Source organism: Rhea americana, unplaced genomic scaffold (assembly GCF_003343005.1).
Source record: "Rhea americana isolate MKP2758 unplaced genomic scaffold, rheAme1 scaffold_1, whole genome shotgun sequence".
Taxonomy (NCBI): Eukaryota; Metazoa; Chordata; class Aves; order Rheiformes; family Rheidae; genus Rhea; species Rhea americana.
Window position 1 is genome coordinate 13050351 of NW_028185038.1, and position 20999 is coordinate 13071349.

At 43.7% G+C, this 20999-nt stretch overlaps 1 protein-coding gene across 5 annotated transcripts in view; it reads left to right on the forward strand.

Annotated features, from left to right (window-relative positions):
• The window catches only part of FRMD4A (FERM domain containing 4A), a 231164-nt gene that overhangs the window by 116544 nt on the left and 93621 nt on the right, over positions 1 to 20999 (forward strand). For all 5 annotated transcript variants that reach the window (XM_085299106.1, XM_085299098.1, XM_085299090.1 and 2 more), the window contains exons 3-4: positions 8579 to 8673; positions 16526 to 16618. In XM_085299106.1, the coding sequence (XP_085155232.1) occupies positions 8579 to 8673; positions 16526 to 16618 (188 nt within the window). The remainder of the gene's footprint in view (positions 1 to 8578; positions 8674 to 16525; positions 16619 to 20999) is intronic.

The window sequence follows — 20999 nt, forward strand, 5'->3', positions numbered from 1 at the left end:
AGATGGCTGAGAGCTGCTGTAAGCTGCCTGCGGAGCGTCGCACCCTACCACGTGGGAGTCTCGTGGTATGGCTCTGGGTACGGCTGAGGGAAGACTCGTTCTGTATTCATGCAAATTGGTCCTTTTTCCACTTCATCTCTCCAGACGATGGCTACCCAGCACGTTTCAGAGCCTATATTTCTTATGTTTCAACCCAAGTAGCTGAAGAGAYGTTTCGCAAACAGCAAAACAGCCCTTGAATGTTAGCAAAACTGGASTGAGTCAACAAGACACAAGAGGCTGGCTTGGACTAGTCACATTTTGCAGTCTGTCCTGCACAAACCCGACCTGCTCGGGATCACATTGGACAACATCTGCTATGTCTGTGCTCATAAATAAAATAGGCTGGGGCTTGCTGTCTGGGCTTGCAGCCACATGGCACAGCCCAGCTTGTGTTTATCAGGGGTAAACTCTCTTTCTTCCTCAAACCAGGTGACCTAGTCTGTGCTGCTTTTGAGACTAGTCGCTGCCCCATGCTATCKCCTGGGCTGGAAGAGTGTTGATGCCAACATCAGCATGTGCTTGTAGTTAAATACAGATGATTTGAGACAGCCCTGGAACCCGTGCCTGGCCATGGTTGGTACATTAGCTCCCCAGCTCAAGCAAAAWTTACTGCGATTCTCGGGCTCGCACAGGCAGCTGTCTCAGGGCTACCAGTCACTTAGTCCGGGATTTTGGACAAACTGTATTTGGCATATACATGTCTACCTCACCACCTTAGACTTTGTGGATGCCACTGTTAATGTCATGAGGAGTTTAGACATTTATCTCAGCATTGCTCCCTTCTTCCAGGGCTGAATGCCTGATTTTTAGGTATTGTAAACAGTATTTARTACTGCAGCACTTGGCATAGCGGCATCTTCGGCCCTTTATGTATCTAGCTGCAAGTTCTTCAAGGAAGAATACAGTAGATGGTAATGGGCCCTTTAATCTAATGAAACGAAGCATTACTAAGTGTGATCTAGTTACCTGGTTCCCACAGTTCAGTGTGTCTCTGTATTAGATGGATTTGGGCAGCAGACATCTGTCCATATGTTGAAACTATGCATTTCCCAGAAACCTTCTGCCACAGAGAATTAGGCAAAAGCTATGAAACAGGGGAGGGAGAACAGATAGGCTCGTCTGACAGTTAATAAAACAACAAAATATACTTTGTGTGCGCCTGCRTTTCTAGGGGCGTACCAGCAGCTGCTAATACCATGTCATCTGTTTTTTATTCATAGCGCTGCTGGACTGTGGATAGATAATCTCTCTCTATAACTCACTCATTTCTAAATGTAATGGGAAGCTGTCACTGAGAAACATGTTTCTCTGCCAAAAGTGGGCAGCCCTTCTTTCCACTGGGGAAAGACATGACTCTGGAGTTCCTCAGGCTGCTCACATCCCACTAACATTGTCTTTTAATTATATTGAATATTTAATACTGGAATGCCTGCTTTCTGCTGTATTTTTACACATCTGACAGAGTGATCTGCTGATCGCACCCACGGGAAAGCTTAGGCTACTTGGTTTGTAGCACCTGAGAAGAGCCTCCTTGGACAGCAGCACTTCTCTCTCCGGGCAGGATTCAACTAGAGTCATTCTMAGTATTTACAGCGTCACTCCTCAACTGAGTCATCACCAAGCCCTTCTAAAGAAAAATAGCTATTTGTAGGACTTGATTCTTTTGGCCTGTTTTAGGATAATACAGGTTTTCCACCAGATTCTCCTATGTCCTCCCACAGGCTATGAGAGGATTCTTCTCCCCAGAAGTCCTCTTCCTCATCGTTCCTCCTGTGGCCAATGTGTGTCCATAACATAGCAGTATCAGGCCTATGTTAGCTAATGTTAGGAGGCTGATCCCAGTCTTACATGTCACCAGGAGATTCCCTTGGATGATGTTATTATGCTAGTCAGGTGGATCTATGATTAGCGCGGCCATTGTCACAGAGTTGTGATATGAAGCTTTGCTTTTTGGACCATGTGGAGAGGAAGCTGTCCTTGTATTTGCAAGCCCAGGGAGCCCCGGTTGCAAAGTTCTGCCCTGCCTTCATGGCTGGAGTAGGAATTGGGGACTGCAGGTAGGAATCCAGATCTGTAAAAGCATTTGGCTTGTACCATGCAGAAAAGCCTTGGGGACAGGACYTGTGGCTAGGAAAGGGCTAGTGTCTCTGCTAGAGGCTCCAAGATGCTAGGCGTGAGTCCCTCAGCCCATCCTCCTCACAGTGGAGAGCTCTTGCCAGAAGCAGGCTGTTCTCTTCCAGGAGCCCCAGGTCCCAAGTGCTGGGGCCACTGTCAGAGCCATGATGATTTCTCTAGTAAAAAAGACCAGTTTAGTTATAGTTATAGTGCCTTATTCTTCACGTGTATTTTTGCAAAGACAGCTTTACAGYGTGAGACAGAAGGAGGTGAAACTTTGGCAGAATTATGTTGCTCTGATAATCTATCCCCCACCAGCAAAGCATGCTCAGCCCGCACTGTGCCAGCCGACAAATTTCTGCTCGCRTACCCTGTCACGAGTTCAGGTCAGGCAGCTAGAGCTAATGATAAGCTCCCCTAAACTGCTTTTGCTGAAGCAGGCTGCAGATACAGAGGATACTGGGAACCATTCTTGCCCCTAGTGCTTCTCCATCAGTAGCTGTCTGAGGGCAGTGAAGTGCACAGATTGTGGAGCAGCTTTGGTGGGAAGGAGATAAAGACCAGCAGATGCAGAGATGTGTCAGCAGCTGTCCAAGCAAGTCACCAATCACTGAAGTCCAGCTCTGCAGTTCTGCAGCACTGGGGACATGATTCAATTTCTGTTTTGAATGCCATCATTATTCTTGATTTACATTTGCGGGATTCACTGGCTAGACTGTGGACCTTCCTGATTCATGGGATGCAGAAGGTCCTGGGTCCACTTTCTATGTACTTCCCTACTCTCAGAGACCAGTGCCGTCTTCTTTGGTGTGTCTGTGATGGAAGTTTTATTAATGCAAAATGAATATCCCTCTGGAAAATGAAGTCCAGAAATTAATAATGAATTAAAACAACTTGCCACGGGCATCGCTAATGAGCTCTTTGTCTGTGTGGCTCACATGAAAGGAGGTCATTGCTCAGCCATTCCCATCCCGAACTACAAGCAGATTAACCGTTAACTTTCAGCGCATGGGTCTCTCCTGAGACAGCAAGGCAGGCTGCAACTCAGCTTGTGCCTTCCAGGGTTTTACAGTCAGCTGTGCAGGTTTGTCTTGAGAAGTCTTTGTTACCTACAGAAAGCACTTCCCTCCTTCCCCCACCAAAGACTGAGATTGCCCATCTGCGTAGAGAGGAAACAGAGCTCATCCCACAGCACTGAAAAGAGACAATAACCTTGCAGAGCTTAAGAAGAGTGGAAAGTAATCTTCAAGGGGACTAGCAGGGCTTAAGTTCACTGCTATAAGCCTCTTCAGGGACACTGGGCCAGTAACTAAGCTGGCACTGCTCCAGTGCTGGGTTTGCATCTATTGTTCTTTTTCCTTATCTTGCAAGACAAGAATTATCCTCCCTTATCTGATGCAGCAGGCTTTGAATGAGGCCCCAAAGCAAGGGCTGTGGAGATTGTTCCCCTGTCTCCATCCCTGGCAAGACCTGCAGAGGGGGAGTTGTGCTGGGAGCAGAGCAGCCACAGGGAAATCTGCCACACCATGCTCACCAACCTCCACGATTTTTTCAGCTGTGAGGTCTCACTCAGCAGCGCTAAGGAGTAGCATTTACTTGCAGCACTTAAAAGACAGCTTACACACAGCACTTTTTGCCTTTACCTATCTTGCCTGTGAGGGTGGCCAAAGGCTGGTGCTTTCAGGTCCTGCTCCTCACTTGACACTCTGGGGCCAGATGCAGCAGTGTGTGGGGCAAGGGAGGCTGTGCAGCCCCATAGTCAATGCTCCATGACATGGCTGGACATCAGGAGAAGGGACTTTTACCCCTTTTCCAGCACCTCTTATGACACTGTTGACTGACTGAAGCTGAGGGACCCATCACTTCCCCGTGTGTATGGGCAGCCTGTTTCACATCATCCATTTACTGCTCTTTTCTGCTCTCTTGTGGTATATGAAATCCCAACCTATCCCCTCCAAGTGATGCTTCTAGGCCTGGGAAAATGCTCCTGTGTTTTTAATATGTTTCTTCCCCACCCTTGCCCTCTCAGCTGGGACACATGGTGAGGCAGGCTGATGTCTGGCTTCCCTGCTCAGAAGCACAACTGCTCATTTATCAAATATCTGAGTCACTGCAGATCACTACAGAGCAGTGGGTGACAGGCAGTGCCAGCCACAAAGCACAGTGTCTGAAATACGTGCTGTTGTGGGGCTGCCCAGATTCAGTTCCACCAATTGCCTTCACCAATGGCCTTGGCTGCAGAAGCAATGGTGCCATTGTGCCCACAGTTTATAGAATCATGTCAGAGCAAAAAAGCCTTTTTCTCCCCCTTACTTCTCCCCACCTCCTTCTGTCTCTGTGATGGTCATCTGGATGCAACACTGAGCATCACTCAAGGCTCTGTGTGCTGAGACTGGAGTGGAAAAGGACTTGGGATTTTGGTCCCTGACTGCAGAGCAGGAGTGGTGAGGACCTCAGGAGAAGCAGTGAAGGAGCTGAATTAGATTTGTTCCTGCGACTCTAACCCAGAACATGTTTCATCACTGGAGGCCAACATGATAAATTTCTGAGTGCTTTATCCCCAGGGTGCAGGGGAAGGAACGGTCATGTTCTCATCATGTGCAGCAGAGTCCCTGCACCATACTTATACAAGGATAGTAGGTCTTTAATCCACCCTGGCCTTTCATTGCTGTCCCTGAGGACACCTAGGGTTCGGAGCACTAGGATTTGAAAACAGCGCTATCTGGAGCAAGTGGGCATTTAGCTGGTCAAAGTCCACATTGCTGCTTGAGGTCAGGCCTTCCATCTCCTGCACTCATTTCTGGTCATGCCTCCCCATTCCTCCTCTTGTTCTAGCACTAGGCTGGAAGGAAATCCCTTTCTGGGGCAGAGAGAGTTCAGTCTGATTGGTTTCCTGATCAGGAAAGAAGGTAGCAGAGAGACATGGGAGGGGTATGGGAAAAGCAAGACCATCTATAGTAATGCAGGCTTAGGCTCTGAACCTGCACATTGGCACAGGCACAACGCCCCCTTCCTCTCTTTCTTTAACAAATTTGTCTTCGTTTGTCTGTTGTTAACCTGAAAACTCATCTAACACCCCCAGTAAGTATATGTGCAGAGCTTACTGTAGCTCAATGCATCTGGCAGTCTTAACATCCATCCTTTTTGTCACAGTATTTGAGTACCTTATAAGCAAGAGTACAGTTTGTCCTTAAAATGTCCCAGTGAAGGAAGTTTCATCTTAACAGGTAATAGAGAGGCTGGGAATGTCTATCACACTCAGGATAATGCCAAGACAGAAGTATCTGCTGAATCCCCAGACAGGTGAACCTGGTATGCTCTTTGCTTGGATCCCTGAAACCATTCAGCTGCATTGCCATGGCCCTGTGCCTGGTCTGCTCAGCTCTGACTGCCAGTCAGGAGCTATTTCAGGAATCTCTGAAAGGCAATGCAACAGGTAATGTAGACATGTCAAAGAGACTCCATCACAAGCTCACAGTGCCAGAGAAGTCTGATTTAGGAATTAAAATGAGGCTTGTTAAGTCCCACCTAATTTGTTTTCTGCCAATTCTTCCTCCTACACAGCAACTTACATCCTGCTCAGGAGCTGGTTTCTGCTAGTACTGCATTTAAGCATGGATATTGCTTCTTTCTTTGCTGACCTAGAAGCCACCATTTTCCTGGGTACATAGACAAGAAAGAGTATAGACATTCTCTTAAACTGTGGTGCTCCACCAGGTTGTAGCAGGGAGACAGAGTAGGGTGGAGGCCAGTATAAAACATGAGCACCGGAGAAGTATTTCAGGCTGCCATTTGTCTCAGGAGTGTCAAGTACTAGGACAGTGTTGAGTTTAGGGACATTCTTAAATAGAGATTGAGAGATTTATGAATCTGTTTGGTAGTCAAATACAGATTAAGATTTTTTTCCCATGGGAGTTGTGTTTGTATTTACAGATAGGCAGGCAATTAGGATAGCAGGGTTCCCTGGATCCTGCCACCCATTTTCTATACAGTATCATTGAGTTATTTGATCTCCACCCAACAACAGTTTCCTGGCAAGGGTAAATGACTCAGCTGCTTGACTGGCTTGCTGGGGCAGTAAAGACAGCTGAGTGTTTTATTTTCACTGAAGTCTGGAGTAGAGATTTGTAGATCAAGCCCTTATAAGCAGTCATCTGAAAATGCTGTTAGGATCTCTGGCCTCAGCTGTATCAAAGCTACTGTGACTCTTCCTAGTTCTAGAATCTGGGACTATTACAGGTCTGTGGGATCACAGGTCACATCTACTCAGATCCCTTCTGCTCTCCATCATCTTTGAAAGGTCCTGGAGAACTGAAGAGGTGCCTGAGGACTGGAAGAAAGCCAATGTCACTCCAGTCTTCAGAAGGGCAAGAAGGAGGACTCAGGCAACTATAGGCCGGACAGCCTCACCTCCATCCCTGCAAAGGTGATGGAACAGCTCCTTCTGGATGTCACCTCCAGGCATATGGAGGAAAAGAAGGTGATCAGGGGTAGTCAGCATGGATTCACCAAGGGGAAATTCTGCTTAATTAATCTGATAGCCTTCTGGGATGGAAGGACTGGCTGGGTAGATGAGGGAAGAGCAGTGGACATTGCATATCTTGACTTCAGCAAGGCTTTTGACACTGTCTCCCATAACATCCTCCTAGATAAGCTCAGGAGGTGTGAGTTAGACAAGTGGACAGTGAGGTGGATTGAGAACTGGGTGAAAGGCAGAGCTCAGAGAGTCGTCATCAGTGGCTCAGTGGAGTCTAGTTGGAGGCCTGTGGCTAGGGGCGTCCCMCAGGGCTCAGTACTGGGTCCCATCCTGTTCAACTTCTTCATCAATGACCTGGATGAGGGGACAGAGTGCATCCTCAGCAAGTTTGCTGGTGATACCAAGGTGGGAGGAGTGGCTGACACACCTGAGGGCTGTGCTGCCATTCAGAGAGACCTGGACAGGCTAGAGAGCTGGGTGGAGAGGAACCTCCTGAGGTTCAACAAGGGCAAGGACCTGGGAGTGCTGGTGGATGACAAGTTGACCGTGAGCCAGCAATGTGCCCTTGTGGCCAGGAAGGCCAATGGTCTCCTAGGGTGCATTGGGAAGAGTGTTGCCAGCAGGTCAAGGGAGGTGATCCTGCCCCTCTCCTCAGCCCTGGGGAGGCCTCATCTCGAGTACTGTGTCCAGTTCTGGGCTCCCCACTACAAGAGAGACATGGAGCTATTGGAGAGAGTCCAGCGTGGGGCTACAAGGATGATCAGAGGGCTGGAGCACCTGCCCTATGAGGAACAGCTGCGAGAGCTGGGCCTCTTCAGCCTGGGGAAGAGAAGACTGAGGGTGGATCTGATCAATGTGTACAAGTACCTGAAGGGAGGGTGTCAAGGGGACAAACTCTTTTCAGTTGTCCCATGCAACAGGACAAGAGGCAATGGACAGAAATTTAATCACGGAAGTTCTGACTGAATGTGAGGGGGAATTTCTTCCCTGTGAGAGTGACGGAGCACTGGCACAGGTTGCCCAGAGAGGTTGTGGAGTCTCCTTCTCTGGAGCTATTCAAAACCCACCTGGATGCAATCCTGTCTACCGTGCTCTAGGTGACCTTGCTTGAGCAGGGATGTTGGACTAGATGATCTCCAGAGGTCCCTTCCAACCTCACTGATTCTATGATAAGAGATCTAGYACCAAGATTTCAACAGCACAGCACTAAACACAGAAGCTTGACAAGAGTTGGTGGAAATACAGAAAGATAAGGTAGCGTTAGACAGTCAAAGGTTTTGCACAGAATGCAAAACTGGCCCATTATAGTACCCCGTAGTGCTCTGTATGTGATGAACAGCTTCTTTTCGCTTAGCTTTTATGTTCTTAGAAAGGGCATTTTGAAAATGTGTGTTACTTTCCTCTCTTTGCTTCCAAGTACCCTCATTTTTTGACAAATGCTCATCCATAAATGACAAGCAATACTTAGCGGGAAAATATTCCATTTTGTAATTTACTTCTCTTTTGGTCCTGTCACATCATATCTTTTGGCACTATGTTTGTATTAGTGTTACGAGTATATATCTGCACTGTGTGTGAGAGAGAGTGGGTGTCTGAGATGTGTTTGTAAAGGTTTCTGATAAAAAGTTTTAACAACTTAGATTATTAGAGAGGCATGAGTGAGTCGCTCATAGTAAATCTGAACACTGGCAGATGGTAGGTCATCTCTCTGCAGAGAAATTAAGTACCAAAGAGGCTGGAGTCACTTCTTTTTTATTATTTACCTAGGAGGGAAATTATTGCTCATTTCAAGGAGCTAACGTTGCTTGAAAATTTAGTTTGAATACCAGGGGAAACATTAAAAAAAGGCAATGGAGCACCTCCAAAGATAGCATTTCCTTCCAGAAACATAGTGCAGTTATATCAAAGTTCTCCTTTTTGATCACTYTCTTTCTTGTTTTCCAGCCAAAGCTTTTGGCAAAGGAGTTGCTTGACCTGGTGGCATCTCATTTCAACCTGAAGGAAAAAGAGTACTTTGGAATTGCATTCACAGATGAAACGTAAGTGCCATGAATGAAAGACCTAAGAAGCAGCTGTTAAATCACAGGAAAACTGAGTGGAATTTCTGCCTAAGCAAAAGGACCAGCATAGAAGACCTGAGTACTCTAAGGTCTTAGACCAAAATCCAGGGAGACAGGGCCTCATATCAGTCTTTCTTGTAATTTCTCTTCTGCAGAGTGCTGGATGTCTCTAGTAGTGAATTAAGCACTGTTGGGGGGTTTACAGAGACAGTAACAATCCCTTCCTATCACACGTTCAAAGATTTCTTGTCATTTGGCATTGGTAAAAAGTTGACTTAAGCTCTCTTGGACTTAGTATCCAATTGCTATTTCAATATTATTACCAAATTGGCAGAACTATACAATTAAAGTTTTAATGTGTTTATTCACTGAAGWAGCTTTAAAACTAAAACTAATGCTAAATTAATTCAAGGAAAGAAAAAAAGAAACTCAAAAAATTACTATTTCTGATGTTTTAGATCCTAGATAAGAGTTTCTTAAAAAAAGGAAAGAAGAAAGTTGGGAAAGGAAGGGGTATAAATTTAATGTGAACCAAATGACTTTTAAATATAAAATTTCCATTTAAAAAGGATTTGACCTTCGTTAGAAGTCAAACAATAGCCCTGTGGCTGAGCTAAAATCAAAGAACGGGGCTATTACAGCGCAGTCACCTCAGACAATGTTGATTGTTCATCTYAAACCCCAGGTCCTATGATTACTACAAAATTTGAGCTTTCATACCTAGACCGGACATTTCTATGACTTGTGTTTGTAAAGGAAAGCATGAAAACTTGAATTCCTCTTGTTTAAAAGCCAGAAATCAAGTAGAAAATTTACACTGGCCAAGCATCAAGAGTCTGACTACCATGACTACTCCTGGACTGTGACCTTTCAGTGTTACTGTATAGTGCCTGTTTCTTTTGTTCTGGCTACCTGTTTCCCTTCTGTAGTTAGACTGTCTTCAGCATATGGATTGTGTCTCATATCGGCACCTACTATATTCCACCCCGGTTTGTGATTTTTCTCTAATAATAATTGGGAAAAGACCCTACATTTGTTTTTTTCTGACAAACAAGACTTTCAAGTCACTGTTGTCTTCCCAATATAACTGAGTCAGCAGTACTACTGTCACGGGCCAGCTCTGCTCTCTTGCTGAAGTGGCAGAGTAATGTAAATTGTCTACTGGTATAATGATTTGAGATCAAGTAATCAGAGGCAGCTGCCTAATGTGCACATACATGCCCCCACTGAACGCAGCAGCAATCACCCCTTCGGAGCCAGTTTTCCTGGCAATTGTCTGCTTGGGCAGACTGAGGCCATCTCAGGACACGGCTCCTGGTGCAGGAGGACACTTAAAGTCAGGCACGTGCAGAACTGAGACCTAAATCAAGGGAGAGCTCAGATCTGTGCAATCTTGCTGACATGAGCAGTTCAGCACGGGTAGGAGATCTTTCACCCAACACAAAATAAGACTGGCCCTCAAATGAGGAAGAGCRAGAGGTATCAGCAAGTAACTGAAGCAGCAAAAGAAAATGACTGTTCATCAGGGTGTTATTTCTTATCAGACATGGTGAGTTACTCAGAGGGTGCTGGCTGAAGGGTGCAGGGAAATGAAGCAGTGAAGCTAAAGATGACGAAGGGATGAAAATGTTCTTCTGACAGCCCCAACAGCACAGGTTAAAAAGAGGAAAYATGTGACAGGTTCATGGGCAGAAAGAGATCTGCAACCATTCAGCGATGGAGCAGGTCCTGGCTGCCAGCTGAGCTGAATGGGCCCAGGATTCCCCTAGGAGTGCATGGGATGCTCATGAGGAGGTGTCAGCAACGAGAGAGACAGAGTCTCTCATTCCCCSCAGGGACCACCTCAGGTTTAAAAGAGAGTGGTGTGAGCAAATACCTCAGTTAGCAATGGAAGGTAGTGCAAGAGGCTGACAGAGGTTGTCAAGCCAGCATGCAAAGCACTGGCGAAAGCCAGGTGTAAATGRTAGAATCAGGGATTCGGATGGATGAGCATTGTCTAACGGGACTTCAAAGAATCATAGGGTGAGTGAGATGCCATCCACTCACCTAGTTCATCWTCTAAGAATTTGGTCAAGATGGCACAAGAAGAATTTAGCAGGAGCTCAGCTGGCCCAGATGAAAGATTTGGGGACACCCTCATTAAATCTAGTGAACACAGTCCAATAACCTATCAGAAATTTCTAGCCAATATAAAGCTTGGTCTATAGCCCAAGTGCTGCCCCACAGTAATTCCTGATCCTTACATGGAGGCTTCTTGTTTGCTGTGAAAATAATACTTACACAGATGATTTATGCATAATATTTCCTCCTCAGCTGTAACAAGCTCTTTTCCAGAGCAACAACTATTTTACTGACCACAACCAAAAAGGATATGTGGGGCGTTGAACTGGGTGTTGGAAACAGGTGTCCCATGTCACTTTGAGAAAGTCAACTGGGTTGTCTATACCACAGATATTAACCTGCAGTGTGAATCTGAAGYGAAAAAGAAATTCTTCCCTCAAAAAGTTGGAAAGACGGTCTCTTATCATGCGTTTGTACAGCACCCAACATAGCCCTATAGTTAATGCTCTGAACAGACGAGGCATACAAAGAAAAATCATTGAATTTTGTAATGTGAGCTCTCAGAAATTTCCTCCTCTTCACAAATAACATTTCCCTGAGTCCCAGTGTGCCTTCTGTGAAGGGACCAGCTAACACAGAATATGCTTGGTTCATAAATGTAGTCTGAAGTTGGCTAAATTGCAAGTTTACAAAGAAGAAAAGCCACTAAAGTATTAAATCAATTCTTCTATTTAAGAGTAAAAGCTCTATGAGAGTAATTTATTTAGAAATGATTTGGACTGGGGATTTCCACTCATTAGTTGCGCTCTATCATGACAACCTGAGAAGAAAATCAATAGGAACAACCTTTGCGTTGGCGACTTGATAGTTTCTTGTGATAGTATAGGGTCATTACCGCATTCAATGTGACTAAAATTAGATTGTCAGACTATTATAGGGGAAAGAATAACGCCTCCTATTTTAATGATCATAGGAACACTTTACGGCATTAGCYATTAACAGAGGGAGAGCACAGGTCAAAAGTGTGTCTGCATAGTATGTGGAGCTAAGCTCCAACACAAATGTAAAGCCATAAAACCCATATATTGCTTGATTATGGATTAAAAGGAATTGGGAAAGGGCCTTTTTCCAGTTCAGCTTAGTATGAATCTGTGCTAACCAGGTTTTCCCTTGGCATTAGCCCTTCTAGCRTTCATTGAAAGCAAGTGGTCAGAACTCCCCTTCTGTTCACTGCAGAAGGAACCGTTTGMGCCACAGACAGGTTTTCATGTCCTTTGCTTGTCCTTAGACATGAGGTACCTGTTCCATAGAGATCTCCCAACTCTTGCATCCCACTGCTCCTCCTTTCYGTGGGCCTAACCAAAAACTGAAATGCTCAACCAAAGCCTTTTCATGGTGCTTCTCCTCCATCACCAGAGCAGAAACTGCAGAGCAGCTAGCTAATACATAGGATAAAAAATTGCAAGGAAGTGAGGCTCTGAAACATCTGTGCAGACCCCCAACCTGCTTGCTGGCTCCCTGTACTACAACAGTCCTTTTCAGCATCTGGTACTGGCCCATGTCGGAGATTAGGCTGTGAATGATGCCATTATTATTTGTGTTATACTTGTGCTAGAACTCGTACTAACATGATAAAGACAGAGAAYGTCCTTATTTAGCCCCAGATCCTGTAGATAAGGGGATGGCACAGACGTGTATGAGAAGAGGGASAGCAGAGTACCACTCTTCCTTGGAATACTCTCCTGGCCTCCAGGAATTCGATGGGTGACTTATTCCTGCCCTGCAGCAATGTGGTAGAGCCAGAACTAGGTACCAATTGTCCCGTGTCCTAGCCTGTTCAATGGATGGTCCAGCTCTCTAGAATAATGTCCTGCGYTGGCATTAAACTAGTTCATTTGTCCCCAAATCCACCATTTTGAAAAATCTGTTTACGTAACCTCATATAGTTTCCAGAGCCTTGTAGTCCCTTCCAAAAATATTTCCATTACTGGATTTAGACCTTAAATRAGAAAATCCACATGCTTATCTTTAAAGTTCTGTTTGTTTCTCTAGTGGTCAATGGAAATGTAAAATAACATATATGGTTTCCATTATGTGAATTGGTCCTCCTCAAAATTCAGTTCAACATGAGTTTGACCTTGAAGGGAGGTGAGTTGRTTTATTGGTCCAAGTATCTTTATGAAAACAAATAAATGTGAATCCACTTTTCAGAAATCTGGACATTAACCGGTAAATCTGTATAAACAGATCCACCTGGAGGCAAAGTACTCGCTGATGTACCACTCTTCACTAAAAGCCCTGATGAAAGAAAACAGAAACTACTGCATGCAATCAACAATATCAGCTCTGGGCACCAAAATCCATACTCAGTCTATAACCTAAATGGACCTAGTTTCTGTTTCCTAGAAGCAATTATGTATTTTTTATTGACACACCAGTTTAACTGCCAACATGGGTACAATGAATAGTGAAAAATTATCTGGTTTTCAATATTCAGCCTCCCTGTAGGTCACTCAAAACTGTTTGCAGCATTATTTGTTAATACACTGATGTAAACACCAAATGAACAAATCAATGGAAATAATGAAACAAAAGCTACTTTGAGTCTCTAAATTGAAGTGTGAAGGAAATCCAGCTAGACATGGGAATGTTTGAAGGGGATCCCACTGCAAACTGCCCAAATRGGTCCATGAAAACTGCCAAGATTACTACATGCCTAGGATTATACGCACGAACATTTTACTGTCATATATGGGATTGCACTCTGTGAATAGTCCTGCTGAAGACAGCAAGACAGCTTCCAGAGCAAAGGATTTTGTGGCATAACAGCATTAGAGTTTGGCTCCTGACAGACAACGTTCACTGGCAGATACCAGTTATTGTTCACTGCTGCTGTTCTCTAAATGCCACACATGCATGCTTGGAAACAAGGAGTCAGGTGACAATCTGCAGTGCAGAAGCCTTTAGTGATGAAAGATTGTAAGTGGTAATTGAGTACAGTGAACAGTTAGGTCCTGGCAGTGATTTAAGTGACCTTCCTCCTGTGAAGGAGCTCTGGATTTAAGCTCATAGCAGATAGGAGTGACAAAAGATTTCAACCCAAAAACTCAGTGCAAAGTTAACTGTGTTGTTCAGTATGCACACCCATGTATGTGTGCAATTACATGCACATGTAAGTATGCATATGTCTATACATATATTCTTTTTGTACCAACCATATCACAATGAGATACAAGTTTCCAAAGATGCAGTGAGCATGAAAAGAACAAATCATTTTAAAATGAGAAATAACACGAAACGAATTACTGTTCTCTGCACTGTGGCTTCTAAACCCTTCACTGCACATGTAAGGCAAACCCAGACATTTCTGTTGAATAAACATAGATGTAAACTGTAAATTCATTGTTAACAAATTGGTCTGAGCAGGAAACAGTTTGTAATGCCATCCACTGCTAGTGGCTGCTACTTTGGTGATACAAATGCAGCTGGAGAGGTTTGGAATAGGATGTCAGGCTTAGTGTGGCTTCTCCTTGCTCTGACAGTGTTTCATACCTTGGTCTAAATGGATAAAGGCTCATTTTATACTTTGGCTAGAAACGGGTGAACATGTCTAGTTTCAATTTCCATGCATACTGTGGCCTTCAAAGTTAATTTCTGCCTCTCTGAATCCCCTTTAAGAGAAACATAATGGGACCTCAGGACAAAAAAAAAAGTGGTCAATAGTGAAAAGGCCAGCCCTCGAGAAGGGGAATGCAGTTGGAAGAGTGGACGCCTCCAATTTTTGTGTGCCCAGGGTAGGATTCTTCCAAGGGGGTTCCTTTTCTAACAGCTCAGAGCATCTGTCTTCTAAAAACCAGCCCTTGTTAAAGCATGCACCTTTGCTAAGCAACAGGGCACAAATGTAGYTTGTGTGCCTTTAATATGCAGTTTAGGCTGCCCTCTACCTAGGAAAAAAAAATAAAGAAAGAAACTTATTAAAAATACTTTACATAGAGAACAAAAGTTACTAAAAAACGTAAAAATCARGTGTTATTTTTTTTCTCTACACCAAAAAGAAGTCTAAAAAAAGTTTGAAAGTCCCCAGCTACACAAATCTCACCTGTACTTAGTTGAGACGTGGAAGGAATGATGGGCCAAGGCAAATTGATGCATAGGCTGTTCAGACAAAAACAGATGTGAGATGGTTTCTTTGTAAATGCCTGATCCTGAACTCACGGGAGTGATAAGTGAAGCTCACAAGCCATTTTGAACCCCTCAGCGCAAACTGGCTTTCTACACCAAAGGCTGTCAAGCACGATGTCCCCTTTGGTCTCCTGCCAGCCTGGAGCTGTCTGGCTTTGCAGATCCCTGCACTACCAAGCCCTTTTAGCATCTGCATAAGCAAGGCAGCTGTACAGAAAATCARATTGAACCCAGGTGATCCAAAGCCTCCTGAAATTGTTACTCTCCTCTTTATTTATTTTTCTAGAAAAGAAGGAGTGAGGGAGCTGCAAATATGGTTAAAATGTTAAATAGCTGTTGTTGCTTAGTTTCCAAGGCAGTTTCTCAGTTACTCAAAGCACATGCAGTGCTAAGGAGTAATGGGCAGATCTTTGTGAAAACTGAGTGTGTTTGCTGACAGGGTACATTTCTAAGGCTTGTGCCAACCTTAGAACTTAATTTAACAGTGTTTTTAAACACAGCTTTTTTTCATTTTTGGTGAAATGATTAATCTTGATTAGCATGAACCAGTGAATAGACACTGGAACAGAGCGCAGAACATCTGAATTCCATTTCCTGCTTTATTTGCTGCATGATTCCCCCCCCAAAATCACTTTAAATCTCTCTCCCTTTGCTTGCCTAGAAAGCAAAGTGCTGAAGGCAAGGACTGTTTCTCCCTTTGGATGAAATCTGGTCAGACTGAAATCAATAGCAAAATTGTCCACAGATGCAATTCTAGCACCACTCAAGGTAGTGGCAAAAGTCCTGCTGACTTCAGTGGGGCCTGAATTTCACCCTATGTGTATAATTTAATGGGGCCTTTATCTCAGCTGGGGAGTGAGATGCCACTGTAATACAAATAATGGTATTTATAAAATACCACACACGCACAGGGTGGTTTATAATGTGTGAAACGTGACAAACAGAGCTCCTGCCCAGGAAAGCTTACAGCAGCAAGGCACAAATGGATAAATTATAGGAGAAAATAATAGCGACAGGTACCATCTAGGCAAAAGAAGAGCAGCATGTGGTAATTGGAGCTGGAACGCTTCATGGAGCAGCTATTTTTCAGGAGCTCTCCGAAGAAGGAAAAGCAAGACTTGGCAAACCTAGAGAGAGTATTTCAGGCATGAGGGTGGTAAATAAACTCTCTGGGGCTGTATACATTTGGGTTTAGCTTTGAGTGAAATATTGCAGGCATTGTGGTGACTATTAACAATAAGGATTTTTAATGAAAATCTTGACAGACTTTTAATGATGCATCTGCTCCAGGGGGCTGTAATAAAAGGTGAAGCTCTTAACATTTTGTTCTGTCCTATCTGCTCTGTACTACCAGCTTTCACTCTGACAGATTGAACTTTAGCTCTTCAATTCTCATACTGAAATGTTGCCAGGATGATATCGTTTCTGTTCCTCAAACATTTACTGTGTGTTTTTCAAATATCATGCAATAGCCAAGGGCAAATAGCATGCATTTTTGTTCATCTTTTTTAACGCTTCAGACCTCATTGCAATGAGTAGCAAGAAATCTCTTTACTCCTGGGCTCATAAYTGTCTCCTCTCTTATCAGGGGACACTTGAACTGGCTTCAGTTGGACCGCAGAGTGCTGGAACATGACTTCCCCAAAAAGTCAGGACCGGTTGTTTTGTACTTTTGTGTCAGGTAAGTACATGATAGCAAGCCATTCCTATCAGATAAACCTACAAATGACCTGTTGCTTAGAGGTCAGGAAATGAGGTTGTCCAGTTCTCAAGCTATAGAAATGCCCATAGACAAACTAACGCTTTTATGGCTGTTCCTTTTGAGCTCTTCAGCTTTGAAAACACCTGTCACACATGTGCAAATTAGTTGTAGCCACAGGAACACTCATAGCTACACTGAGAAAAACTGTGTATGAGGAAAGATCAGATGTTATGTCTTTCATGGATTTAAATTTTTATTTGYGGATTTTGAACACTCTTAGAAGGGCCATGCTTGGCAGAGCTGCAAAACAAAAACCTCTTTCTGCCAGCATAACCAATCTGAACCAGCCACCTGGAGGAAAAATACTCACTTCCTCTTTGGTGAGCCATCCATTTCCCCTGGATTTTGCCGAAGGTGTGTGTTATGTCAGTGACCAAATTAATCTCAGTATAAATCTGTCATACTTGCATTCTGGATTCAACTACACAATGGCATAATGAATTATCCGCAATAGCAGACGATGGCATTTCCTGGCAACCAGTTGTATGTGTGCATAGGACACATTTGTAGACTGGACTGGACCAGATTTGAAAGCTTTTCATGAAGTTTGTGCCARTTTCAGAAAATTTCTCTGCATTTGRGAATTTTGCAAGAACTGTTAGCATTTGGGAGCTGCTGGAATGCTGTCAATGCTCTTGTGTACACAGCTTCACTGCCTGCAAGGGAGATATTTTTTGAGAAGACAAATTTGTTCTTGCAGCTTTAAAAGACCTGGTAGSAGGCTGGGGGCTGGGATGGCATATGTACAAAATTAAGMTGGGGGGTTGACTTGCTTTTAATGGATAGCTCATGTCTAGAACTAGCCAGTGAAGTGATACTGTGCCYTTTCTATTAGCTTTTCCACTCCAGTGTTATGTTACATCTGACATCACTCTCATTCATTCCATAATATCCACAGAAAATGAAGACTTACTTCTGAGTTTCTTCCCCTCAGCGAGTTTTTTTTTCCCTGCACAGTGATTGTCATTCATGTAGCTTCCGTTACAAGGGAGGCTTTCCAAGAGAAGAGAGTCTTTATTCTGTTATGTCCCTATATTTACCAGTAGATTTATCTTAGGACAAATCAAGGTCACATGGAGTCCCCATGACTCAAGRTCTGGTCTAGTGTCTCCCAAGGAAGTAGGTTRTTCTACCTGTGACATTTCAGGTGCTTCAAATTATAAAGACAGATCCAGAGCCGAACATTTCTAGTGTATATGATCCAGATTCACCTGAGTTTAAAACCAGATAAAATTGTTGGTGCTTTTCTCCAAAAGTGTTTAACCTTGAAGCAATAAAAGCACTAGAAAAAAACACCTCATTAAGAACACAGCAGCTCTGTTTTCAGGCATCTTGCCTAAGGGCCAAATTGYTAGGGCAGGCATCCCACAGAAAGCAGGGAGAGCTCTGACTGAACAGGAGCTAAGTACAAATTTTAGCAGTGGAACTGCAATGCATAAGACCCAGTGCTACTGAGCTACTCTCATATTCATTTCAAGGATGACTCAATGAGCTTAAATATAGCCATTTGTATTGTTTTATGAGAGACAGCAAAACAGTAGGGACAAGAAGTCATTTAGCAATATCTTAGCCAAGGGATATCTTAGGACTATTGATCCATACAACAGTTTAATAAATGAGTACATGAGTAAATGAGTGACCTCTCCCATTCTAGAATCATAATCCGTATGGGAAATTCACAGCRGAAAAGTCAGTGCTCTTGTGTACATAGCATTGCTGCCTGCAAGGGAGATATTTTCTGAGAAGACAAATTYGTTCTTGCAGCTTTAGAAGACCTAGAAGGAGGCTTGGGGTTGGGATGGCATACGTACAAAATTAAGTTGGGGGTTTTGACTTATTTTGACTTGTTTCAGTGGCTGAACTTGCTTGACTCACTCGTGTGGCTGAAAAGAGGGAGTGTGAAAAAAAAAGACTAACTAGGGGGTTATACTCTCTTTTGTGGCAGAAATGAGTGGATTGCCACACTGCATTACAGTCTGAAATGGATGGAAAGGCCAGATGCTCAAGAGTGAAGAATGGGCATTAACTTATCTTGGCTTTTTCTACTAGTTTTCTTCCTCTGTGGGTGCCAGATACTGTCAAGAAGTTACAACAATTTTCCAGCATGTAACAAGTTCCCATGTCCATTCCCAAATCTGATATGAGTTGAAGGCCTTTGGAGAAGAAACCATTTYCAGCCAGTTGGCTGAAGTTGGAAAGGTGTCGCACATATCTATTACCCAGCAGTTTGAGTTCTGGTTTGGGACCTAGAGCAAGGGCTGAAGAAAGGGATGTGAAGAGACCCRTAGCTGGGGTTGCATTTTGATGGTCTGAGAGTGCACAATGGTTTATGGAGCCATCCACACCGACAGCAGAAAGCTCCCTTCTCCCTGCTGCCATGAGGTGGAAARCAGAAATAACTAGTTATTTTCCTTAGATATCTACATAAGTGTTAATTTTTAAGGTGCCCATAACAYCTATTGTATCATTGGTAAAGGGCTGCTGGTGCTTGCAGATACATTCTTTGCAGTACCTCTCTCAAGAATTTCAGGAGAAAAAGCCTAGATTGGTGCTGGGGGTCCCAACCAGGGGGATAGTAATAGAGGTAACCAGATGTGCCAGATGTTCGTTACAGAAAAATCTGTTTACTGAATCAGGATTTAGGAATCGTGGATTTTTCCTCTAGTCTAAGTAAATGTACATTTGGACCACACTGGGTAACTACTGAAGATATGAAGCTTCAGGCAAGAACAGTAAATGGTAGTTCTTGTGGCGGGGAAGGTATGGAAGAACCATTTTCATCTTTTATGTGACCATCAAATTGTTTTCATCCTYCAAATGCCTGCAGCAATGTTGATGGGCAACCAGCCCACCAAATACACCATGCTATTTAGATTGCCCTAAATGCATATTTTAAGGGCAACATGCTTTTTAAGCATGTTTGTTGGAGAGACTGTTTGCAAATACAACATTTCACAGACTTTGCAAAGTGAATTCTTCCTCCCTTATTTAAYTCTGTGCAGCACTGTTGAAGCTATTTCATAGTGTTTTGTTGCACATTTTCTTGAGGCTTGACATTGTCTAGCATTGATGTCCAATGTCTTCTGTAATAGAAGACCAAAGATTTCACAGAGCTCTAGGAAAAAAGGAGGAATATGTTCTTAGCATTGGTTCAGAAGGAATCGTTTTTGCCCTTGTACACTTACACAGCTACCACTGAAACCTTTGTCTTTAGGATCTTACAGTGCTTCTTTGGAAGCTTTCCACTGAGAACTGTATAGGCATCTAGGAAGCAATTAGGATTGCTTGGGCAGATGTGAACTATCCTATGGCTATTCTTGTGCAATATTATTTTATGAGACTCTTTGCTAATGTCCATTTACACAGCATAAAGCGATACATGAAAGCAAGAGGAACTGCCATGTGTCTTCCAGGAGAGGTGGGACATCTGGCAACAGGATGGGAGTGATAGTAGTTTTCATCTTAGAATTAGCTTCCTGTATGGCTTTCTGAAGCCCTGGCCACTTGATTGTAGGTGAAACTCATTCCTTGCCTCAGAGAGTCTRCAGTGTGGATACAACAAGTCACACGAGTGTCACAACTAAAGCCCAGGAGAAAGAAAGGATGGAGATGAAAGAAGGAGGGTTGCTTGGTCAGTCAACTTTACAGAGTTGTTTTGAGACCAGAAGAGAACAGTGAAATTGTACATTATGAAATGAGCTGCATGGCAAAAGGCAGGAACCTAAGTGGAAACACGAGGAGCAAGGAGGTTGGAGGAAAACACAGAGCAAGCAGGGGCTTCCAATAAAAGTTGTCACACTTTCAGTGGGGAAGGGAAAGTGCAGCAGCATTTTGGTCCAACTCCGATGGGCAGGGGAAAGAAGGCAAAGCTACTCCCTTGGTGGAAGTCTTTGAAGCGAGAGAGGACCAGAGCACAGACAAGCTATTCAGGGAAAGCAAAGCTGGCCTGGCTTTGAAGTAAGAGCTCATCCTCAAACAATGACCTTGAAGGATTAGCAATCCCTGGCTAGAGAACAGTCAGCATGGGACTGATCTTTTTACCTTCCGGATGTTTATCATGCTGTTAATTTATATGAACAAGCTCAGCAAATAACATTCATTTTACTGGTGCATCTTTTCCCAGAAATTAATATACCTGTTCTCAGGGTYGCTCCATCAGCTAATCATTGACAACTCACAGCAGAAGTCATCACACTGAATCAAAACATATTTCATGTGGAAGAGCTTTTCTTCCAAGAAGGCATAAAAAAAATCCCCAGCATTCAAATACACTGTTGGGCAGAGTTCGTATCTATGGCTC